Below are 24,900 nucleotides of genomic sequence, written 5' to 3'. Positions count from 1 at the left end.
GCAAAAGACTGAACAGCCAATTCTAACGGGATTTTGGCACAAGAAACAACAACAAACAGTAAAAGAACTTTTGCTTTACATTTAACGTTGGTTTATTAAAATTAACAACGGAAAAATGGATGAGGTTTTCTCACTGCACATGGAAAAGCTCGACGTCTACGACGGTTAGTAAAGCGAATAATCTAAAAATATGTAAATAATATTAGGTAAATTAAGATTAATTGTTCGTTAGTCATTTCGATTGGGTGATGTCGTCAAATCGTCGTCGTTGTCCTCATCAGAGGATCTTAAAATCTCCTCGATTATTGGATCCTTTTCTTCGCTCTTTATGCCTTGCATGATCAAGTTCCGCAGATAAATAATTTTGTCCTTTTCGGCCTGTACTCTTGCCGCCAGTTGTAAATTCTCCTCTTTTAAGGCATTGATGCGCCCTCTGCGTTCCTCGGCAGTTTTCTTAGTTTTTTCACGCGTGCGCTGCACAGCCTAAAGAAAAATAAATCACAGACACCAAACAGAGTGCAATAATTTTTAGATGCTATTTCGGGGTCGCATATCTAGGCTAGCAACATTGTTGTACATTGTATTTACATTTACCTCATTATTCTTTTTTCTTTTCAACTTGTACGCGGGATCCTGCATCTGTTCATTCGCTGTCGCATTGCCGGTGCTGGTTGACGCTTTTGCAGTGTTGCTCCTGGCTGGCATTCTCTCGGTGATAATATTAATTTGTATTTAGTTTTACTAGCTAAAAATGTAGCCAGCAAACAAACGCAAGTCGTTGTGAAATTACAACGCGAATGATGTACCAAAGCGTAATTGTAAAACATATGTGCCCTATTGGAGCAAGTGTTGGAAAGCGAGCTGCTGTCATTGTCTATCAAATAAAATAGAGATGCGGTATTCTACAATTAATTTATCGACTTGAGTAAGCTATAGAAAAATTACTACCTTCAAGAGGACTTTCAACAATAGAAAATTAAATTAATAATTACGTCCCCGAAACATATATTGTTTTGCTCACAACATGGTATTATTTTTGCCGATATGCGAAAACAACAGAACTATAATTAATACAATTTGTTTGTAAAGACTGATTTCTTGTATGTAGTTAATTAAGATAAATAATTGGAACGTAATAAATTTTAATGTGAAAACAAAAAAGATGTAAATTATGTGAAATGTATTAATTATGATTGAATAAATATTTTTTAAATTAAACTCGTGAGTTTTCCGAGTTTCTTGTTTGTTTCTTTTTATCGATAACTACGATTGCGAATCGTAGTGTTTTCAAACACTTGCAAATTTTTTTTTTGCTACCGGCTTGAAAAATGTCTTCGCCTGCACCTCCAAAGTCACCTGAATTGTCAGATAAAAGCAAAAAATATGATAGACAAATTAGGTAAGTCTGTTAAAGTTCCAAAACAAAGTGATTATTGTAAAATGGCATCAACAGGCTGTGGGGCGATCACGGGCAGGCATTACTAGAGGCAGCCACAATTTGCGTGGTAAACGTGACGGCTGTCGGCTGTGAGACAGCAAAGGGACTCGTCTTGCCGGGCATTGGAGGCTTCACTGTGGCTGATGGCAGCACTGTCAAGGAAGAGGACTTGGGCAATAAGTAAGGCAGTGATAGATTTTAATTCTTTGGAGTATTTTAAAACTGGAGAATAGCTTTTTTCTAGATAATAGCTTCCTTGGTAAATCGAAAGCATTTGCTTGCAAACAGCTGCTACAGGAGCTCAACCCAGATGTCATTGGCGATTATGTAGATGAAAGCGTTGACTATATCTTGGCAAACCGTCCAAATTTCTTTGATAGCTTTGATCTAGTGATTGCCTCGAATCTCAACGAACAGTCACTGTTACAGCTTGCAAACCGATTGTGGGAGTCCAATGTACCACTCGTCTATTGCCGCTCACTTGGCATGCTGGGCTCTATACGTCTGCAAATCAAAGAGCATTGCATTGTAGAAACTCATCCCGATAATCGTCAGTTTGATTTGCGCCTAGAGCAGCCATTTCAAGCATTGCGTGATCATTTGGAATCAACAGAGGTTACGAGTAAGGTGCCCTGGCTTCTTGTGCTGTACAAATATCTAAAAGCTTGGCAGAAAGAGCATGGAGCTGGGCGACTTGCGCCTGGCAGCTACAAGGAGAAGACTCAACTGCGCGATGCAATCAAAGCCGACATGCAGAAGGATGAGGAGAACTACGAAGAGGCTATAAAGGCAGTTAATACTGCATTTGGGGCTGGAATGGTGCCAAGCAACCTTAAGGCCATATTCGACGACGATGCCTGTGAGCAGTTACACAAAAAGGTAAACCATCCAATCTTCAGGGGCTCAGCAAATAATAATAATTTCGCTTTCTTAACAGAACGATGTCTTTTGGATAATGGCCAAGGCACTTAAGCATTTTGTAGTGGAGGAAAATAAGGGCTATTTACCCCTGCCAGGCGTCTTGCCCGATATGACGGCCAACACAGATTCATATATAGCATTGCAGCAAATCTATCACCAACAGGCGCTGCATGATGCCGATCAAGTGTACCACAAATGCCAGGAATATCTGAAGCAGCTGTCACTGCCAGCGGACAGCATAGACGATCGCACTGTGCGTTTGCTATGTCGTGAGGCTGCAGGACTGTCTGTGATTCGTGGCACCCGCATTGCCGATGAGTATGAGAAGAACTGTCGCCTGCTACCACTGGGTAGGTGTTTATATAGTAAAAAGCATAGCTCGCCAATAACTGTAGAGCGTTTCTCAATGCCTGCAACGAAGTCTCTGAGAAAAAACTCAAAGAGCAAACGATGGCATCGACGAGTTCCATGTCTTTCGTATATGTATTGTATGAGAGAGTTGTGCCAACTCGTAACCCTCCATAACCGATGATCATGTAAAGAGAGTCAAACACGAGCAGAACCGAAGTCTCTGAAACGCTCAACTGTTATTTGCAAACTATAGCACAAATTTATAAATTCCTTTAGTATTATATTTTATTGCTTTGCAGTGGAGGACAATGAGCTGCAGGGCACTTTGACCGCCTACAATTTCGCTCTGCGGGCATATGAGCGTTTCCTAAGCGAGTGCGGCAGCATACCCGGTGAGTGCTCCGTGGAACAGGATATTGTGCGACTAAAGAGCATCACCAGCAAAATGCTCAATGACTTGGGCTTGCATGTGACCATCAGCGATGACGTTTTGCACGAAATATGCCGCTACGGCGGCGCCGAGCTGCATGCTGTGTCCGCATTTATTGGTAAATCAAATGCTATAGTAGATAATCTGTTCAATTTATTAATTAACTCGATTTTGCTTGCAGGAGGTTGTGCTGCACAGGAGGTGATCAAAATAATTACGAAACAATATAAGCCAATCGATAATACATTTATCTATAATGCTATTAGCACTGAAAGTGTTACGTTGAAGTTGTAAAGCAATTCCTTAAAAATGGTTGAGATTTTAAATTAAATTGAATAACTTACCGCATTTGATATACAAAAAATAAGTAACTCGTTTCCCAATCATTGGGTAATTTTATATTTATTAATCATATGACGGCTTATGTCCTAGATATTGTAAGCATTAAATTACACATGTTTATGCTGTGGTATCCTTTGAATAGTACTATGTATGTGTGTGGGTATTGGGACATACAATATGCACGTACGCTATTTATAGTTGCCCCGACCGCATTCAATCCTTTTGCATTCATCATCATGTTATCTTACATTCCTGTATCTTATTTATTTATTTGATTTGTTTTTCTTTCTTGTATTTTAATTTATCATATGCGGCTTCGAAATTCGTTGGCATCATTTGCGCCACACGCAAATCGCTGACTTATGTAGTAACATTAAATTTATGTGCGCTTTTACATGTACAAATCGATGCTAACCAATATCAAACGAATAAATGAATACACTTCATCATTTTACTAGGCATTCACTTATGGTATACTTGCTTATAACAACAATTCAGTTTATTTATTTGAACTTATTTTGTTTTAATTTAAACTTAGTTTTTAGTTATTTCTAATAACTTCTCGCTATGTGTTTGTCTATCCAAAAATCTTTACAATTAATTAACAAAAATGTACATAAGAAGACTACCAGGTGAACAATTTATGCCTATATCATATTCATTCATTTATTTATATATAACACACATATATATACCATATATATGTATGTATAGTTAGGCGGCCTTGTTAACTTTACCTGGATGTAAACACGGTTGTGCTGGCGATCCAGCGCAACAGCAGTAGGAAATACAGTCCAATTATATACTGCCAGTTGGCATGTGCACCACCGGCACCACCATGATGCAGCTCAGCGAAACTTTCGCCTAAGTGGAGTAAGGGTATAACATATATTTATTTTATTTATATAGTCATCTATGCTTACCATTTAGTATGTGCACTACTATGGTAAAATTTTGATATTCGCTAATGGAACAGGTGTAATTGCCCGAGTCGGCCTTATGAATCTTAGCGATGGATAAGGTGGAATTCGCCCCATCTTCCATCAGTTCAGTTTTAACACTAGGAGTAGAGGAATTTCACATGATATATGGGCAATTTACGATGCTTATTCGACAGCTACCTAACTCCACCTCGTGTTACATCATAGTTGAGCACATTATCGCTATGTTTCCAATATACAACGGAGCTGGTCATGGCCACATTTCGCACCACGCAGGACAGCTGCAGTGTGGAATCTATTTCATAGTATTTCTCCTGCAATGGATCTCCGTATTCATCCACAATCATCACCTTCGGAGCTGCGGAACAAGTGTCAATATTGAAATCAAGTAAATTATCATTTGTTTCTTTGTATTTCTTACCATTTACATGCAAATTAATTTGGATAACGCGGGGCGGATGTGTTGAGATCTGGCATTCATATGTCGCCTCATCGTCTTTTTTGACATTGATGATTTTCAGACGCCAATTGTTGGGATATTGAAATTCCATTTTATAGCGCTTATCACCGGTGTAGGCGTTCAGGCCCACAGTTAGCAAGTCCAGAGCATTCTCCTCGTTCTGCGCACTGCGACGCACCCAGGAGACCTGTCAAGGGCAATTTCTTGTAATTTGTTGTCTATAATCGCATTCATTCTATTACATTGCTGGCTACTTAAGCTTACATTATTTATGAGAATTGCATTGAGGGGCGGTTATGTTGAGGCATTGAATTATTGTGTACATACATTGTGAGGATTATTGAGTAAGTTCACAATCATCGGTTCTCTCTGTCTCTCGCTCTATCCCCCTCTTTTTCCCACTTATTTTTTTCTGTCTTACTCTTTCTCTCTTTCTTTCTCGCTCTCTAACTCTCACTCAATCTCTCCCGCTCTCTCTCTTCCTCTCTGTTGACTCTTCTCTCACTTCTCTCTGTTTAAGTCTATGCCTTATTTTTCTCTTTTCTTGTTTATTTTTTCTCTTTTCTAAGTTCTCTCTGACTATTTCCCACTTACGTGCTTTTCTCATTTGGTCTCGCATTTCATATTTTATATCTACTGCCCTTCTATGTGAGTCTCATGGAATTTAAGCCTCTGCTATTTCTTACACAACTGGCTAAGCTTAAGTAACTGCAAGTTTTATAGTATATTCTCGCATGCTGTCATAAATTTATAAGCAGCACTGCTCCATTTGACATATCTCAGAGCCTTAAACTTGTTTCGTAAAGCTAGACGAGTTTATAGTAAGTGGCTATGCTTACAGTCTTATCTTGCAGCAATGAAATTCTGCAATTTAAATGAATGCTGCTACCCGCCTGAACAGTCATATTTGTTGGTTGTCCGACGCGTTGCACGTCCTCGAAATGGGGCCCATATCTGTAAGGAAACCGAGCATATGTGATGTAAGTAAAAGGTAAACACATGTATATATATGTATATATTTATGTATGTATATGTATATAGTGTGCATTTTTATTGGTCAGCAGGTGTATGTAAGTAAGCCTACACAGACACATGCTCCCGTTGGTCTGTGCGTTCTTATGCTTAATGTTTATTGCTTGTAGCGAGAGTCTTAAAAACTTAAGTTTTCAAAATGTTTTACACAGCAAACCAAACGACCTTCAGTTAACTGCTGCTCCTCAGTATGGGTGGGTGGAGCATCGATGGTGTGTGTGTTCCACAATTATATGGTTGAACTATTGCATAAAGTCTATTTACAGTTATTTACTATTAAGCAAATTATTGATTTGCGGTGTAATTAGAGTAAACTATAGAAACTATAACCTATAATTTAAAAGTTTGCCTAATAGAGCTGAACGGAAAAACACTCAGAATATACAGAGTTAAGTATAAATTTTCCTTGTAGACTACGGAAATCCATTTGGAGCATAAAAATAATATAAGGAACACTTTTAAAAATATGAATCGTTATATTCAGTTTTGTTTTAGAGGCAAATATTATAATTGTGCATGAAGATGAATGCTGGAAATTATTTTCTCCAGATGTTATATTAAATATTTATATATAAACCTACATTAATTTAAGATTTGGTTTTTGGTATAATTCAAACATGACTTCATAAAAAATAAAAAAATAAAACATACTAAAAGTATTATAACAAAAAATTTCAGTTCTAAAAATTATAATTAAAATGCCTATATATATGTATAATAATATATTACTCGGTAAATTTATATATCAATTTTACCAAGTTCTTGGGAATAAAACAAAAGCCCTAAGAAAACTTTCCAGACTTCAAAAACTCAAAGGAATTAAATCAAGTAATATAAATGACGTTCTTCTTTTTTTTCTGCCTCAGTTGCCTTAATGGTAATATACATTACGCATAACCCACCTCTGATCGTGATGATGATGTTTGTTGGATGCAGAGTGAGTATCAAAGATATAGTTGAGCATTGGTGCATCGGTTTTCTGCTGCTTGGGCAATATGTATTTGCTCTCGACCTTCTTGGCCGAGGTGCGCACATGGGTCTTGTTCGTTCCGGTCGCTGTGGCTAGGGTTGCCGCTACCAACGAGCCATTTGTAGCGACCTGTTGTCTCTCTGCATTAGTAGTTGCTGTGGGCGTGGCTGTTGCTGGAGCGTTTCCATTGACGCGCTGTGAGCCAATTTGTTGAAATGTGGCACCACCAGATGTGGCGCCACCCATGCTGATGGCATTCTTCTGGCTTGGTGCGTTCTTTTCGCGCTGCGCTGCAGCCCCAACGGCAGCTGGGGCTTTGGCTGTTGATGTTTGGTATGAACTAAGCTGCGATAAGGACAATAAATCTTGTGTTTTTGCATTCATTAGTTGTCTGCCAATGGATGCGGCGGCCAGCGTGGCTGCCGTTGCCGTTTTCGGTTCTGCTCCCTCATTTTGTTTCTGCTTTGTTGTATTGTGCCAGTGCCGCTGTTCCGCCTCCGTCTCCGTGTCCATCTCTGTCTCCGCCTGCGACTCCTGGCCCTGTTCCATGGCCATGACGTAATCCTCGGCCGACTTTTCAACGTCATCAGCATCGGCATCAAAGCCAATATCAGCCTCGACAGTGGCAGCAGCTGCTGCGGCTGCTCCCGCAGCGGCATAGGAATTATCGATTTCATTGGAATCTATGTCGCATAATGAAAGACAAGCAAAATTGAGTTTAAGGACGTTTGGCCAACTAGTTTGATGAACAAATTACACGCTCTCTTTTGGCCGCATTGTTGTGACAGCTTTAAGCCGTATGCCAATGTTGACTGTATTGAGTGGAATGATTTAGTTGGGCCTGTATGGTGTATTTATCTATATATGTATGTAGTACGATGGATCTTTTTAGTGAAGTGTAATTGTTTAGCAAATTATAGCTGATATTTATTCAAGTTTAACCATTTTTTTAATGAAGATATGATGTGTTTTCTTTTTTTGAGTAGTTATAGAAAATATCTTTTCATACACCTATTCTACCTTTTCTAATATATGAAGTTTTCCTTTTATTGTTATTTCTTTTTTTTTTTAATTTTCATTTGTATGTAAGCCTTACATATTTTCTAAACCTAAACTAGTCTTACTTGATATTTGCTTCATGTCTATTAAGAATGAGATCATATATGTCATATGAGATCTATACAATACTACAATATTCCATAAAAATTTTTACTTTACAAATTCAACTCCTCAAGTATTTTATCCCACATTTCTGTAATGTAAATTCCCTACTCTTGGCCTTCCTTTCCTTCTCTGGAGCACTTAACAAAAGCTTTCTAATTCTCAGCAATTTGTTTCTATTCAGGGTATTTAGTTTTCGTCACGCCCACTCATATCTTTGTTTCTGCTTCTAACTGAGACTTGATTAATATGTTGTAATAAAGTTTCAGTATTGACGGGAACGTTTTTTTCTTTTCTTTTCTTTTATTTTATTTTTTGTTTTCCTTGCTTTTTCGTGGGGGTCAACTGTGTTCGTGTTAGGTTAAAGCTGGCTACGATTTCGAGTATTTCGTAAGCTTTCAAAAAATTACTTTAGAGATTAATGACTCTATAAATAACAGGCTACACGTCAATGATCTTGCTTTAGTTCAGGTCAGGTTATTTCTTGCCTCCTTTATTTATGATGCGTGTTTAACACATAATAGCCGAGAAATATATAATAGAACCTGGTAACAATTGCTAACTGCTTGCAGCAGGTGTTTGTTTTTTTTAAGCGAGCCAAATTGGAGCTCTTAAAAGTATGCTACTTATTATACGCTTTTCGGATTCATTAAAGATTCATTATTGCAGCAAAACCTTTCGCAAAGTTTTGGTTTCGATAGACTAAAGTTTCAAGCATGCCTTAACTATGGCATAGTTAGTTGGGAGTTGAGTACCGGGGGCGTGGCAGCTTGTTAGCAATTAGCAAATGTTAAAGGATTTGAGTTTGTAGTTTAATTAGGCTGGAGTAAGTGCCCAGGTAAGTGTTAATAGTTGCAATGAAACGTTTATAAACCTGAATCAAACAGAATTGTTGGAAATTCATTTATATGCATATTTTCATTATTCTTAAGCCCTTAACTTATTGTTGAACCATGAAGAGTCTGAAACTGCCAACCATGATAAGTCTTAATTAAACAGAATTGATCGAACTTGTATAAATGCTTGCATATAATTATGTTTTTTATTTAGCACTCAGTCTATAAAAGAGTCTGAAATTTAATTAAAGCACAAGCTGAAGTCTAGACTGAAGTGCGTCTGTGGTAAATGAAGCATTCAGCTGTAACACTGATTAATGTCGATCTACTTTGCCTTTATATATTGTTAATAAAAGTTGTTTTATTTGATTGTTTGACTGAGGTGCTCTGACTCTTCAGAGCTAGATTGTATAGAACCGCAACTTGCGGATACCAGATCCCCCTTATCTGACGAAAAATAATAAAGCCACCGCCTGGGTGGGCCTCAAGCTGCAAATCGAAAATGATTTTATTGCAATATGCAAGTTGAGTGTGATGAGAGTGCTCCAACAATTTAATTCTTTTACTTCCCTTGCACATGAAGAAATTCAAATGCCTTAACAGCGATTATGGGGAATTGACTTGCTGTGGCAGTCATCCAAGGATTAAAAGGCTGACTTCCAATCTTGCATAAGACAGTCAAGTCAATTTACAGTTATGAGCTATCGAATAATATCTTTATGACTTCATATATTTTTAGCATTTAACATCTGCTTACTCAGGCAATTTAGGATATCCTGAACTTTAAAGAGTTTCCTGCTCATCACATCCTGTTCATCAATTACCAACTAAAGCTTAAATTTGAAAAAATGGAAAACTGTATTGATATGCTCCGAGCTTAAAAGCTTTCCCATTTTCTAGTTTAGTGATATTCTATGCACAGCAAGCAAATGAAGCTGGAGAGTGGAGAATATCCGATGGAAAATGACAAGGGTATTCCCAGCAGTTTAAAGTTTAGAAAGCTGGTGCTTCCGCCTAAATAAACCTGCTATCACATGGCTCTCGTTCCCATGAATATGTACACAACACAGGTAGCTTTGCAGGTGGTTGGTGGTGCAATTAGCAGTTGACAATCTATGGATGGCCACAGAAATAGAGTTGGTATATGTTGCTTACCGTAGCCAGCACGTAACGTGGTTGCCAGCTGCAGGGTGTGTGCGGGTGCGGGTGTGTGTGTACTTAATTGAAATCCAGCTGTTGTCATTGTTGCAGCTGCAGCTGCAGCAGCAGCAGCAGCAACTATTGCTGCCTCCGCACTGACAGCAGCCGCAGCCAGCATCGAGGAATCGTAGTCTGTGGGCAACTCCTCCAAACGAAGGCGAGCGGACTGGCCGTGGGTCAGGGCCATCGCCTGGGCCTGCAGTAAACCACTGCCCATGGCACTAGCGGTGCAAACGATGCTTGTTGTTAGTATAAATAATTGTATTAAATTGCAAATGAAACATTCAGTTTGGCGTGTTGTCGCACTAGTTGTTGTTGTCGCTATCGTCGTGCTTGTTGTTGTTGTTGTTGCTGTTGTGGTTGTCGCTTGAAGCGTTTGTTGTTTCGTTAGGGTTTTAATGCGTGTTGTTGTTGTTGTTGCTGCTGCTGTCGTTGCACTTAAACGCATTTTGTATTCGTGAATTCCTGCGTGGAATTTGCCTTAACTAAAACACATTTCACAAACTGCATTTGAGCTCGTTGTTTTTTATACCACTTCGCCCTTGCTGCGCCACTTAATGCAATTGTTATTGTTATTGTTTTTTGTAGTTTGTAGTTTTCAGTTTTCAGTTTTTAGTTGTTTAAATTGGTTTTGGTGTTTTGTTACATTTACATTTGTGGCTTGGATTGTGTTTTGGATTTTTAATAGCATTTACATAATTGAAAATTGTTAATTTATTAAGCATTTCTTTTGTAATTCAATTGAAATGTTTGATTTGTGGCTATTAGTTTTAGATAAATATTTGTTTATGCCTGGAATTAATTACAAAAAACATTAAAATTTCAAATGAAATTGATTTGCGTATAACTGTGATGTGTCTGTTATGTTTTGCGAGTGACCCAAATAGAAGTTTTCTACATCAGGCAGCCAGACTGACTGACAGACAGACGAACAGACATGTGTTCGACTTGCCATGACAGCAAAGCCTCTTTACCATAAACTATTTTCTTTTTTTTTTTTTTTTTTTTTTTTGGCCGCTGCTTTTATGCTGCATATATATATATATATATATGAGTGTGTTATGCTTTCATTCGACATATGTATTTACATTTAGCTCACATTACACAAGCAACATAAAAGCTAAACAAAAAACACAATTAAGAACGTTGTGGTTGGGCTCTTACGACTGCATAATACATAACCATAAAGCATACTCAAATATATATAAAGAATTGATGTTTGTCACGTGAATCTCTTGATAGTTTGCATAATGATCTGAAGATCTATCTATCCATCAAAGACTATGAGCAATGTTGATCTGTATCTGTATCTGTATCTGTATCTGTATCTGTATCTGTATCTGTATCTGTATCTGTATCTGTATCTGTATCTGTATCTGTATCTGTATCTGTATCTGTATCTGTATCTGTATCTGTATCTGTATCTGTATCTGTATCTGTATCTGTATCTGTATCTGTATCTGTATCTGTATCTGTATCTGTATCTGTATCTGTATCTGTATCTGTATCTGTATCTGTATCTGTATCTGTATCTGTATCTGTATCTGTATCTGTATCTGTATCTGTATCTGTATCTGTATCTGTATCTGTATCTGTATCTGTATCTGTATCTGTATCTGTACCTATCTAAGAATTCAATCTTCCTTTTTTGTAGCTCTATCTATCTGTATCTATCTGTAGTCATTCTATCTACAGATCGAAATATCTGAATATCAATATGTATGTATTGATCAGTTTATAAGAACTAAGCACACGGTATTCATTTTAGAAATTTCATATTCATATTCATATTCAGTACGTTCTAAGATACGCGTAAGCAAATATCTATTAAACATGTATCTGTGCGTTGATAGATATTTAAATCTTCAATTTTCTATATTAAACAAATTCTAAAAATTCCTATTTAAACAAACACAAGTTCCATTTTGTCTATCTAAAAAAGAAGATATCTTGATTTTCCATTTTCAGAGTATAACTATATATTCAACAATTCAAGAATCTACCTACACAAATAGACAAAAGGGCAAAGAGGCACTCACAAATACTAGATAGACCTTGCATAAAAGCCAATAAGCTCATCTACGAAACTCTTCTAAACAAACAATTGACAAGGCAGGCTGCATGTTGTTCCTGTTGAATTTGCATTCATTGCAAATGCTCGTAATATGCAAGCTATGCTGATTTATAAAAATCAACAGACATAAGGCAGCTGTCCACTCAGACGTAAACATAAAAGACCGCAAGCTATTTGACTCAATTTGCGATAAAAATAAAAAATTGAAAATATGTTCGAAGCAGTCAAGAGTATTAATGGCTTTCTAGACCGAAACGTGGATTTGTATGAGGTTTTTTGTAGCCATCTTCTTTTATTTTGATTTTATCTTTTTATATATATAGTTACATATATACACGTATATATATACATAAGAGATAGCCGAGTGTCTTAAAGAAACAATTTCAATTTCACAAACGGCGCCCACAACAAATTTCCTGGAGGGCATAAAAAAAAGAAGCGCGACAGCAAATCCCCTTTATGAGCAACGCCCAAATCGCGTTCCGTTTTTTGTTTCGATTGTGTTTAAGCGCTTTGAATTTAACGGTACGGAATATTTTTATTGTTTAACTTGGCACAAATCACTTGACAACTATAGAATATTTAATATGTGTATTATTATTTTTTGTTAGTTTTATTTATTTTGGTTTGTTTGTATTTATTTTGTTGTTATTACATTTTGATGGCATGCACAACGAAATTTGCATATCCTTTGCACGGCAAAACTTTCGTTAGAATATGAAATCTAAATAGTTTGCGCTTTCACATGGTATATTACACGCAAGTTGACTTGATTTTCTTTTTGGTTTTCTTTTTGTTGCCTGTTGGTATTGGGCTACATCTATAAACGCCTCTGCGATTCGACTTGCAGTACGACTTTAAGATGTTCGTGGTTCCGTTCTTGTTCAAGCGTTTTATTTCAGCCGGAGCGTGTTTTGGTTGGGAACGTCAAGACGCCGTTACACTTCGTTTATGACTGTCCATCTACAGGCAGCCAAATCAGTTGGATTGTTGAATTTGAATTGTTGTTGACTTGCCGAACTCATCAAAACTGCGAAATCTCTGCCAATGCCTCGTTTACACGCTCGGCTCTCGACTGGGGTAGGTTGGAGCAACTGAAAGCTTCATTCGTTGAGTTTGTCTTGTGTTGAGATTCGGTACTCCGAATTGGCTAGGGGTTGGGTGGTGAGTAATTTAGGTATAAAGTCGATAAAGCAGTGCATTAAAAGGGGCGGAAATGGGTTTTAAATATTTTATTTTGTCAAGTTTATTTAAATTAAATTTTTCGGTAGCATCAGTGCTTGGGTTTTCTATTATAAGTAAATATTGCTAATAATTCTGTATACTTTTCTTTGATCTCTTATATCTGTGAAATATTCTAGGTTGCAACAGAATTTTTCATATAATTAAAAACGCATATATTTCTGCTCTCGAGAATAATTAAATGTATATAAAAAATCTAAAATATTTCATAGAAATTCTATGAATAATATTTGAGTTCTTATTTATAATAAATTCCCTTAAATAGCTTTGCGGAGCAGTCTACGCAGCTTATACTGTTTATTTTATAAGTAAAATCAATCAACAACGTATAACAGCCTAAAACTGCCCACAGATGGCGCCACTGGCAGTACGCATAATTTTTATGCCTTTACGCACTGCTTACAGAGCGCACTCAGATATCTCTCTCGTTCTCTCTCTCTAATATGCGCTCTCGATTTAGGCCAAATCTCCACCTGGTGCTGTTGTGACTTTTGTGTTATCAGAAATGCTTGGATGCTGGTCGGTGGCAGACGTCCTTCGTCCTTGACAGAGTTTGACCGCAGGCGAACGCCAGTCAGTTTGCTGCAAATAGTTTAAAGTGCGAAAACGTCTCGGTTGAATGAAAAAATCTAAAGTTTCGCTCACAATATACATACACACGGTGGCTAAGGCACGAAACGTGAAAAGAATCAAACAAAAGCGAATATCGGCCAAGTCTTAGTTTGTTTTTTTTTTTATATATATTTTTTATAATTAAGACAAAGCAGCTAACAAAAGACAACTGAAGCATTCTAATAAATACCTAAGTATACACACACATACACATATACACACGCATACTTATCCACTTAAACGTGAAAAGAAAAGTTGTTTTAGGTCAAACAAAAGAACAAAAAATAAAAAGAAAACTTCCAAACGTTCGCAAAAAAAAAAACCTGACAAAATGAAAATCTGTTGGAAAAGCGTTTAAGGCCGCCCAGGAAAATTAAGAATCAATTAAAGCTGAGACGCGTAAGTAATTAATTATGCATTATATGTGCGTGTGTATGCATGTATATATGTGTGTGTGTATGTTGTGATTCCTTGCTGTTGACAGTTATGTAAAGGTACGAGTATCTTGAAAATGGTTGGCACTCTGGCTACACTTATATCTCGTTCAATTTGCAGGTGTCTACAGAGCTCAAAGTGTCAGTCAGTCCGTCAGTCAGTCAGTCAGCCAGCTGCATGAAAAGCTTGTTATCAGATCCTTCAGCTGGCATCAGGCGCTCGCCTCCAGTTGGGATTTGTACTAATTGTGCGGATGCCTTGCCTACTCTGTGTGCATGTGTGTGTGCGAGTGTGCGTATATGTGCATGTGTTTGTGTTTTCCTACAAGTGGCTGCTGTTGTTGTTCTATAAGATCTGTTTGCAGCTATTCCTGGCTTCTTGGCACTGACATTGTTGTTGTTATTGTTGACTCATGTCTTGTTGTGTGCACAATTAGTTCACTGTACACACACACAAACACACACATGCACTCACATGGCGCATACTTGAACTGCGCTCTCTCTAAACAGCCCCAAGTCACACATAGATGACCTCACTGTACATTACACAAACAACAGGTGGATGTGCAAGTCTTAACAATTCTTTACTATTGGAAACCCTCTAGTGTCTAGAATTGTGTTTTTTAGTGCTGCCGAGAGAATAAAATATTCTTATTCATAGGAAGCTATGAGAAAAGGGCGGACTATTCTGGTATACCAACTATTTGTATGACCTGTAACAATTAGAAGTGGTTTAAGTCATGAGAGCATAGGGAATTTTCGTGGAATAAAGCTGAGGTAACTACATAGAATAAGAGCTAAATACACAGAAGTGAATAGCTTATAATTTTAATTGAAGTATGAGGATGTATCTTGATAGAAGAGTTGGGAAATATGTAGGGAAGAGCTCAGGACACATATAAAGGGAAGTGAGTGGCAAAGATATAAAGAAGCATGTAAAGGAATATAGAAAATATATAAGAAGAGTTAGGTATGTAGAAAGTATATTTATGTATATAATCAGAAAATTATTCGAAATCTAGGGTAAGAAGTAAATTATGGATTATCTTTAGATCTAAAGTTGCTTATAGTAAGCTCAAGGTTTCTGGCTGGATTGAGATATGATTAGAACAGCTAAATTGTATATCCCAAATAGTTAAGCTCAAGGCAAAGTTCTTCTTGTTTTATGTTTACCTAATGTGGGGTGAACTCCTTTGTTGGTATATATAGGCTCCTATATCTCAGTAGAGATAACTTTTTAAAAACAATTAATTGGTAGTTTACTCAGATATTTTATTCTAAAGATTACAATTTAAATGCAAGTTATTTATTTATTTGATTAAATTTTAATATATTTTCCTCGTCATTTCCTCAATATTCTCATTCAATATAACAATTCGAATGTCATTTTATAGAGCTTAAATATTAATTTCAAATTTTTTATTACCTTCTTTGCCATTCGAGCTGACATGCTTCACCCTCTAAAATTGCTTGCCAAACAATCGACCTGATTTGATTGTCCCATTCAGAAATTCTTGACTAGCTAATGGCTGCTTTTGTTGTTTGTCCTGCAGCGTTGCATCCGTTGATGAGGAGCTGGTGGTGCTGTGCTATAAATACACCACAGGGCGAGACGTCAATGTGGCTGTAAGAATGCCATCGCGTCGCAGCGGTGGTGTTGGCACCACACGGCGCAAGCACTCGCTGGGCAACCTAAGACGAGCCCATCCGGCCTCGGGTGCCACATGGAATGTGCAGGTGGTGCGCGGCAAGATGTCCTCGAAGTGCTTGTGGCACGCTTGTCGGGCACTAATCCTCGGCCTGGCCTTGATGCTGGTGGGCGCCGGCATGGCCACGCTCGGCTACTATGCGGATCATCTGTCGATGGGCTCAGAGCTGCGCGGCAATGTGACGGTACGCGTGAAGAACGATCTGAAGGGCTTCCATTTGAACAATTTCGCCTATGTGGGACCCATAGTGATGGGCTTTGGCGGCTTCATTGTGGTGGCCTCCTGTGTGATGACCTTTGAGGCGCGCGACTCGGCGGCTAAGGTGGTGCCAGCAAGACTACGAGCCGGCGCCGGTAGCTGCAATAAAACGACCACACGCAGCAATCAGGGCAGCTCCGCCTCTCAGCGTCGAGGCATGGGTAAGTCCTGGACGTGGCTTTGAGGTTGCCACTACTGCTCATGGCATCATCATTTTATGCAGGTGCTCAGTATCAGTCAACGCGCTGGGATCAGCATTTCGGCGTTTTTCGTTCCTCGCCTGGCGACCCACATCAGCAGCTGCAGGCGGTGGCTGGTGCACCCAGCTCTGGTCAAACGCAGGCGCAGCCCTTCGATCGCGAAGCTCTCACCACCGAGCTCATCAACTTCTCCAAGTCACTCAGGTACTTAGCGCTAAATGTTACTGTAAATAGAATTCTTTAGCCATTTGACATTCATGGAAGCATCGCATTGTGTAAATTTTGTATATAAGAAATTTGTAAATACTCGCAATTGGCTGCCTCATTGCATATCTCTTTCTCTTTCACACTCACACACACACACACACACTCTCTCTCTGTTTCTGTCTGCTTTTGCATCCCATCATTAGCGCATCCGCACGCTTCTCGCCAAAGCTGCGTCGCCTCACGTTCACAGGTTCCGTGCCCGATTTGTCCACCATCCATGCAAACGCTCATCCAAACGCCTGCCTCGACACTAATCACTCCAATCTGTTCATGCCGCTGGAACAACAACTGCAACTGCAACAACTACAACAATTGCAACAACTGCACCTGCTACAACAACAACAATACTGCTGCAAACGGCATCATCATCATCATCGCCATCACCAACACAAACAACGCAAACAACAACAACAACAATCCTGCTCGAGCAGCAGCGTTCGTCGTGTGCGTCCAAGCCGCAGCTCGGCGGGCAGCGGTTCAGTTGGCTTGGCTGGGGGCATTGGCGGTGCCGGCGGCTCCAATGCACGCCTCATCAGCAACTCATCCAGTTTGATCCAGCGCGCTACTAGGGAGCACTCCACCTGTACTCTGCTGCAGCCGCCTGCAGCGAGTCGCGTCTACTGGCAGGCCTCGTCCTTTGACGCCGGCATTGCGGCCACCCACAGCTCGGCGGGCAGCGAGAAGCGTGCCGAGCGTAATAAACGCTCGGATACGGCCAAGCGGCATGTGCTGGCGCGCCAGCGACCCATCGAGCACGAGGAGGCGGCGCGGGATCGCTGCAGTCCGCTGGGACACAGGCGGTAAGTGCAGTTTACAACACTATATACACTATGCAAGAGCTGACCAACACTGTTAGTGGCTTTAAAGCATACATAGTAGCTTTAAAAGTACAACAAAATCTTGTAGCAGTCTTTAACAACACTGAAGTGGATTATATTATAGGCCTATGATTCCTGCTAGCTCTCTGTAGCCCATTATACTTTTATTTTATTTTATGAGCTTAAACCAAATTTTCCTTCAACCTTGCCTACAATCCCTTATTCCAGCAACTCTACCATGTCGGATTCTTCATACAGCGGCCGCTGGACGGCACGTTGTGCTTCGGTGGCGAGTCGCACCTCGAGCATTGATTCACGGCGCGTTCAGGTGGATCTGCATAGTCCGGAAGTGATGCCCAAGTCGATACTGCGCTCACCCAAGCGCTACAGTTCCGGTCCCTCGGCAACGCCATCCGTTGATAAGGAGTTCCGGTAAGTGTTGCATTCTAATCATCATCATCATCATCATCATCATCATCACAGACACAAAAGACTTGCCTAACTGTCTGCTCAACTATGCACAACAGCAGCCAATTGTCTGTGTGCTCAGAGCCGCCTCCCCCCGTGCGTCAACTGTCTGGACAATCGAGCATGGAGCCGGCAGTGCCGGAGGAAAGTGTGGAGATAATCGATGAGCGTATGCCCATGGAGTGCGTCAGCAACAGCAACAACAACAGCCTCTGCAATGTCTCCTACAACGAGATAACGGAGCTGGTGCATCACACACACAGCTTGCCGATGAAGAAACAACGGCCCGACTTTCTGCCATTGGACAGCAGTGCAGATCCGAAACCGCACCAAGAGCAACAACAGCAGCAGCAGCAGCAGCAGCAGCAGAAATCCAATCCATCGACGCTCTATAGAAGCAACAGCTCTCGGCAGTTCTATCGACCGAAGCCGGCCATTGCCAAGGATCGGGATGATTCGGTATTCTATATACGCTCGTTGGAGCGCGGCGGCAGCTCTGCGAGCAACGATGAGCACATGTACGACTCGTTGAAGGTCATCAATGAGCGCCGTTCCACGCTGCTGAAGGCGGATTCACAGAGCTCGCTGGGCTCCGCGGAGCGTAAGCTGAGCAGCTTCTCGCTCAAAATGCCAGACATAACGGAGCGCGAGAATTCTATAGATATAGAGGAGGGACCTCCACCGCCTCTTCCGCCACCTCCGATCACAACGCAGCCCAAGTTGGCTGAAGACTCACCAAGAGAAGAGCTTGAGCAAATCCAAAACGAAACCTAAACAAATCGAGATTATTGTAGATAATTATAAGTGTGTCTGCTGTATTGTTAAGGTGTATTGAATATGTAGTAACCGCTAGCCAACGACAGTTACTTTAGCACAGATCTATTATTATGTAATGTTCGACGATAGATGCGATTTTTGATAAAAATGCAATCCAAATTGGGACACCGAAAATTGAATTTAAGTTTAGCATAGAAACCGTCTAAATACGATCTCAACAAAACTACAAATTCTTCCCTTCGTTTTCTATGAAAAAACATCTAAAAAGAGTGTTAGCTGTGTTATATAAACATTTTTAACTAACTACGTATTGTTATCTGTGTTGCCATAGGCGCTAATCGATGTATTGAAGAACATAAAAAACAAGCAAATAATAACTATTTTATATGTCTATGTGTTAAATTGTTAATGAACTAAAGAGGAAGGTGGTGTCGATAAATATTATATTGTTATAATTTTGATGAGCTTGTAATAAGTAAGCTCTACAAATCTATATCCTGTTTCCCGTTTCCTGTTTCCTCTATGTAAACTATATAAAACAAATTTCATGGAATAGCTATTCGAAATTGTATATAAGATACTATGTAATAATGCAATCAGCTTACAAGCGAAGACTGATGTTTCGTAAATTTATGTTCTATACGAAGTTCTCAATGGAAAATGTCAATTTTTGTTCAAATACAATGAAAAGCAATAAGGAATTAGAAAAGTAATATATAAAGCACGGAGTGCATATGTGGGCAACGAAAAGCTGATCATAATTGCAAGGAAAATATGAGCATATTATGTTAAAAAAAAGTGTTCCACAAAACCCAAATATCACCAAAACTCTTGGTTTTCTACAGTTGCAAAGCCAAAATATTAAATAAATTAAACAGAAAAGAACTTTCATCCGAAGTAATTTCCACCAACGTAATTATTGATAATCATATATAAAAATTATGTGAAACATATATATATATATATAAGTATATATATATAATACTTATACACACATAAATATGTATTTTATATCTGAGTGTTAATTTATAAAACAAATTCGAACACAAAATATTTCTTAATCCATGTTTCTATGAATGTGTTGAGTAAAACAAAACTTATTTATGAAGGAATTTATACTTATGAAAATGAAAAAAAAAAAAAAAAAAAAAAAAAATAAAAAAAAAAAAAAAAAAAACAGTAAGCTAAAATTAAAAAAAAAAATGTTATATGTACTCATTATTGATGTGCAACAAGTTTTATATCAACTGTTTATTGCATGAGACATCCACATTCATTAGAGATGCAAACAAATATTTATATTAATAAAAGGAATTATATATGTGTGTTAAAACGGATTTCATCTGTATTGATTTATACATCAAAGTCTATAGTTTGATAAATTGATCTTCAATGCGTGTTTTTTATTACAAATTTTCATAACGGAATTTTTAATTCGTTAAGTGTGGAGTATATTTTTATATGATTGTTAGCGGTGGAGCATGCTGGGCTGCGGTTGGGTGTGGAGCGATTCTGTTATTTAACATAGCACTGCTAAACGCGATGTTAACTTGCACCACGAATTGTTGTTGTCTTTGCCATACACACAATTTCGCTGAACTCATAGTTAATAGCAATCGACGATCTACGACCAGGCTTGGCCAAGTCTGGAAATAAAGAAACAATCTGCCCAACACGCTTCCCCTTCCGTAGCATATAAGCAAATAGCGACAGAATGGTAATTGGGTAAGTTGCAGCACATTGGCTTAGCGAAAATTACGTAACCTTCAAGCTAATCATTTGATTATTGTTTTTATTTTTTCTGTAAAGACTCTTGGTACGCGGCAGCCTGGTCGCTGGCGCTGTCTACTACACCCGCCGAGCTGGCGTTTGGGGCAATACGGAGCAAACGGATAAACTCTACAACGATGTTAAGGATCAGCTGAGGCCATATGTACAGAAGGCCAAGAAGCAGCTGCCGTTCGAGGTGCCACAGCTGCCACGGGTGGGCGAAATGCGCTTCCTGGCCAAACACTATTACAACGAGGGCGTCAAGAACTCATTCCGATTTGTTCACATGCTGCCCTGCTATGCGGGCCGAGGCCTGAAGAAGGTGAAAGATACATTTGAAGATTTCGCCAAGTCACCAGCAATCGCGGCCAGCGAACACCAACAGCAACAGCCAGCGACAAAGTAGTCCAAGATGTGCTTTCCTTAGCCATTCGATAGAAGGCTGTTTTCATGTTAGTTCGTAGTTAGTCTATTGAATACACTATGTTTGTGTAACACTTTCCCACGAAACCAACTGTCGGAGCAGCTGCTGGCTCTGCTGGGAAAATCGAAGATGTCAAGTGCAAAAGTTTTGCTATAAAATACTACTTATTTACCTCTAATTGTGGAATACTTAAGCGTATGTCGTTCGATCTTTTATGCTAGTAATAAACGATATTATGTTATAAACGCCTAAACAAAGCGAATTAAACATGATTTAATTTAAACTTTACTGAAATACACTTTCCTAACAGTTTATATATATACATAGATATATTTACATTGATGCATATATATTTTCAACTTGTAAATCTGTACGTGTGCGCCACGTGATAAACTTGTATTATTTAAACTGTTTTATGATAGCATTTCACGTTCGCTTAAACAGCAGATTAAAAAGTGTCAGACATTGTTTTTGATTTACAACAAAGAAATGCACAGAAAATCATTTATTTGGCTTACACATATACGACTATCCATGATGACTATGTTAAAATAGTATCTCCCTGGAAACATAGTATCATGGCAGAGGAAGGTAAATCCCATGCGGTATCTAGAGGAAAATAATTACTCATAGCTCATTAAAGATATCGCCACAAAAAATTTAATTATTCATATATTTTAATAGAGAGATAATGCCGATGAATAATAAATTAAATTCCAACTAGACTAGAATAATTAGTTTTGATCTGATTAGCTGGCTTTTAATCAATCCGCTTAAAAATTCTAGTTGTTTCTTTTGTTTGTTGAAGCGTTTAAATATTAGTGCTGTAAACATTGTGATGCTACAAGATTACTAATCAGTATAAGACAATGTAGATTGTGGTTAAACAATAGTGGAAAAAGGGAAGAAGACATACGAAAAGTTCTAAATATATTTAAATAAAATTAAATACAATAACTTGGCACATAATATGTGCACACAGCTATTCTGTTAGAGAACGTAATCAACACATCCTAACAACCATCAAAAGTATCATACAGGTTAGTCTTTTCTCTAAGTGTTTGCTCTAAGTAGTTCCTCTAAGTGTTTTCTTTAAGTTTTCCTTCCAAGTCATTCATCACAGTCTTTCCTCATAGTCTTCCTCTAATGGTTAGCTGACCGATCGTTAAATATTCACAGAGACTTCACTTCACTGCACGAATGACCTTCACCAGGTCTGGGAGACTGAAGAAATGCTGCAGCTGCTGCCCTTTATATAGGGCCACTTTCACTCAGACAATTAGTCGCTCTCAAATGTTGGGCCCGACGTCAGGTAGAGATCGTTGAAGTCGAACTCAAATTAACCAATGAGAGCACTCTCTGCTGCTTCGTTTTACTCTACTATAAATACCAAATGAATACTGTTGCACACATACATATATTCAACTTAAACTGGGTTGAGGCTGAATTAAAGGTACGTTCAGATCCGAGGTAATAATATTGATATAATATAATATTTATATAATATAATATGCTAACATTCATATAAAAGCTGTTGGTACTATTTATTAATTATTTACAGAAGTTTATAGATTGATTTATGATTTTTAAGGTTTAGTAATTTGAATAATAATTTATATTTAAAATACATATATTATAGACTCTTCTCTTGACATGCAGACATGCCTATGAGCTTAAGCTTTACTCTTTCAACTAACAGTTCCTTCTTGCTGCCTCTTACAACATAATCATATATCACCGTTAAACGCACTTCGCACAGGTACAACAATCATAACATTGCGACAGGTTGAGCACGAAGCGTTGTTGCCGGCAAAACGTCATTCAACTGAGCGCATCTCAGTTGACCGACTGCCTGACTCATTGATTAAGCTGTGAGCTGTGAGTGTGTGAAGGTTGTCGTCGGTTTGGCATTTAAGAGATTATGAGCAATTACAGCTTTACAGCTTCCGTTTTGTTTTTCTTTCAGTTGGACCACTTGGTTCAGTGAGAAATAGATTACGCATACGCCGCATAGTCCAATTATCAGACACGACTTTCTATGGCTTGTCGAGTAAATAAACCAAAGCTAACAAATCGTATTATACAAAACAGACGTCACCTAGAAGCAAACGTGCGCCGCACACTGATAAGCGATAGCCATATAGCTATATAGCATATGTATTTGCACGGTAGCCGGATCCCTAATTGTGGCACACTTGAGTGCTGCCAAAAATAGCGATAAAAGCCCCGTTTAGGACAACAGTGGACAACGGTGTTTCCATGTAACGGTCACTGGTTTAATTTTAGCTAGCACTCGAGCCCAGTTCTGATTATCTGTGAACGAACGGGTGCAATATGTGAATTTTGATTTCAGTTAATTTGGTGTCTTTGTCACGTCTATTTATGGTATTTACCCATTCTATCTGGGCCGTTGGCTATTTTTATTATTACTATTTACCTGGCACACAAGTACTTTTTAATTAAGAAAATATTTATAACTTTTTGCCTTTGGCTTTGTTTTTATTTTTTATTTTTGTTCTCGTTCTTTCTGCTTTGCTTGCCCAGTTAAGCGGCATCAAATACAAGTAACTGTCGTTGTCATCCTCCTCATCGCTGACAGGCAGCAGATAAAAATTTACTACTAGCAAGCCACCCCGCCCCCCCGTCGGGCGCACCCAAGCAGTTAGTTGCGCTGTGAGTCATGCTATGGCAAAGATAATGTCTAGATCGTGGTACAGCATCTGCTCTGTGGTCATGGCTGAGGCGGAAAAGTACAAAGCGTCGCTACGAATCGAATTAAATCACGTGTTAAGACGTAACGCAACAATTCCATTAAATTAATTTGTAAATAATTAAATTTGTTTCGGTAAGCACAAATTGCCAATATTTGCCATATTCGGCGACCCATAAAAAATAAATCCAACAACAGCAACCACATTACGTATCGAGAAAAGCAAATAAATAAATGCTTAACCTCTAAATTGGAGAAAACACGCATACGCCATGTTGTGCCGCCCCCACCCAAAGCGCAGAGACAACAAGCAACACCTCAGAGACCCACAACGATCTTGAGGCCGTAAGGAGAGTAAATGTTGTATGAGAGTACACACACCTACACACCCACACCCACACATACGCGCACACACACTCCGGCAGTGATAAGAGAATTTCTTTTTGACATTGCGCATGACGACACAAGAAAGCGTCTGATATTTAAATGTATGTGTATATACATATATATGAGTGAAAAATATATAAATATATATTGTGTTTATTTACCTACGAGCGAACAATAATTAAAAATGCTTTCTTGTTTAGTTTAATTAAAGTTTTGATAAAGCAACAAAAATAAATAAATAATAAAAATATCCAGTTCACTTGGTCAATAAGCAAATTGACGTAGATTCAAAGTACAATATGCATACTAAATTGCTTAAAATAATTGAATATCTGTAGGAAATTGGAAGCAAAGCGGAACTCTTTGAAAAGTGTGATTGTGCTTTATAGCGACGCCTCTGCTGCAACTGACTAACTAAAATATTTGTTAAAAACGCGTCCCAAACACATTTTATCTAACAGCTTGTGTTAGATTGTGTCTGCCGTTCAGTTGGCTTAAGCGCTTAAGTTTACGGTGTGGCCTAAGATGCTTTTGCTTTTATTTTAATGAAAAAAATAAAAAGTTTTTTTTTTTCTGGCTATTTGGCCATATTTAAATTAATGTTATCTAATTGACGTGCGTCTTGTTGCGAAAAATTATGCAGGCACATTCATGGGAAGCGGTGCTAT

At 38.6% G+C, this 24,900-nt stretch overlaps 6 protein-coding genes across 9 annotated transcripts; 4 read left to right on the top strand and 2 right to left on the bottom strand.

Annotated features, from left to right (window-relative positions):
- Nucleotides 1-74: 74 nt before the first annotated feature.
- On the bottom strand, nt 75-705 carry LOC6582190 (cell death specification protein 2). The gene is made up of 2 exons (XM_002007858.4): nt 595-705; nt 75-483 (listed from the first exon to the last, which is right to left on the bottom strand). The coding sequence occupies exons 1-2, from the start codon at nt 703-705 to the stop codon at nt 229-231; spliced, it is 366 nt and encodes a 121-aa protein (XP_002007894.1). The 3' UTR covers nt 75-228.
- On the top strand, nt 116-1,169 carry LOC116804298. Its single transcript, XM_032730908.2, has 2 exons — nt 116-164; nt 687-1,169. The coding sequence occupies exons 1-2, from the start codon at nt 116-118 to the stop codon at nt 734-736; spliced, it is 99 nt and encodes a 32-aa protein (XP_032586799.1). The 3' UTR covers nt 737-1,169.
- Nucleotides 1,170-1,289: 120 nt separating this feature from the next.
- LOC6582189 (nedd8-activating enzyme E1 regulatory subunit) lies at nt 1,290-3,507 on the top strand. Of its 3 annotated transcripts, XM_002007857.4 has the most exons (6): nt 1,291-1,399; nt 1,454-1,618; nt 1,672-2,317; nt 2,376-2,709; nt 3,010-3,258; nt 3,322-3,507. In XM_002007857.4, exons 1-6 carry the CDS (start codon nt 1,329-1,331, stop codon nt 3,432-3,434), a joined length of 1,578 nt encoding a protein of 525 aa, XP_002007893.1. In that variant the 5' UTR covers nt 1,291-1,328; the 3' UTR covers nt 3,435-3,507. The 3 variants fall into 3 exon arrangements, with proteins under 3 accessions (XP_043865352.1, XP_002007893.1, XP_043865351.1); XM_044009417.1 differs by lacking the exon at nt 3,322-3,507 and having other exon boundaries at nt 1,290-1,399; nt 2,987-3,176; XM_044009416.1 differs by lacking the exon at nt 1,291-1,399 and having other exon boundaries at nt 1,494-1,618; nt 1,683-2,317.
- Nucleotides 3,508-3,512: 5 nt separating this feature from the next.
- On the bottom strand, nt 3,513-13,113 carry LOC6582188 (mucin-19). Its single transcript, XM_002007856.4, has 8 exons — nt 12,812-13,113; nt 10,038-10,874; nt 6,818-7,568; nt 5,723-5,837; nt 4,845-5,070; nt 4,604-4,781; nt 4,406-4,542; nt 3,513-4,346 (listed from the first exon to the last, which is right to left on the bottom strand). The coding sequence occupies exons 2-8, from the start codon at nt 10,528-10,530 to the stop codon at nt 4,216-4,218; spliced, it is 2,031 nt and encodes a 676-aa protein (XP_002007892.4). The 5' UTR covers nt 10,531-10,874; nt 12,812-13,113; the 3' UTR covers nt 3,513-4,215.
- An 814-nt stretch (nt 13,114-13,927) lies between these two features.
- Nucleotides 13,928-20,278, top strand: LOC6582187. Of its 2 annotated transcripts, none has more exons than XM_032731198.2 (7): nt 13,928-13,996; nt 14,266-14,409; nt 15,998-16,572; nt 16,635-16,815; nt 17,022-17,678; nt 17,925-18,128; nt 18,224-20,278. In XM_032731198.2, exons 3-7 carry the CDS (start codon nt 16,077-16,079, stop codon nt 18,936-18,938), a joined length of 2,253 nt encoding a protein of 750 aa, XP_032587089.1. In that variant the 5' UTR covers nt 13,928-13,996; nt 14,266-14,409; nt 15,998-16,076; the 3' UTR covers nt 18,939-20,278. The 2 variants fall into 2 exon arrangements, with proteins under 2 accessions (XP_032587089.1, XP_043865705.1); XM_044009770.1 differs by having other exon boundaries at nt 13,930-13,996; nt 17,310-17,678.
- A 101-nt stretch (nt 20,279-20,379) lies between these two features.
- LOC6582186 (MICOS complex subunit MIC13 homolog QIL1) lies at nt 20,380-21,418 on the top strand. Its single transcript, XM_002007854.4, has 2 exons — nt 20,380-20,666; nt 20,751-21,418. The coding sequence occupies exons 1-2, from the start codon at nt 20,656-20,658 to the stop codon at nt 21,115-21,117; spliced, it is 378 nt and encodes a 125-aa protein (XP_002007890.1). The 5' UTR covers nt 20,380-20,655; the 3' UTR covers nt 21,118-21,418.
- Nucleotides 21,419-24,900: the final 3,482 nt, after the last annotated feature.

The sequence above is a fragment of the Drosophila mojavensis genome, unplaced genomic scaffold (assembly GCF_018153725.1).
Source record: "Drosophila mojavensis isolate 15081-1352.22 unplaced genomic scaffold, ASM1815372v1 contig_74, whole genome shotgun sequence".
NCBI lineage: Eukaryota > Metazoa > Arthropoda > Insecta > Diptera > Drosophilidae > Drosophila > Drosophila mojavensis.
This window is presented reverse-complemented; position numbering and strand designations above follow the sequence as displayed.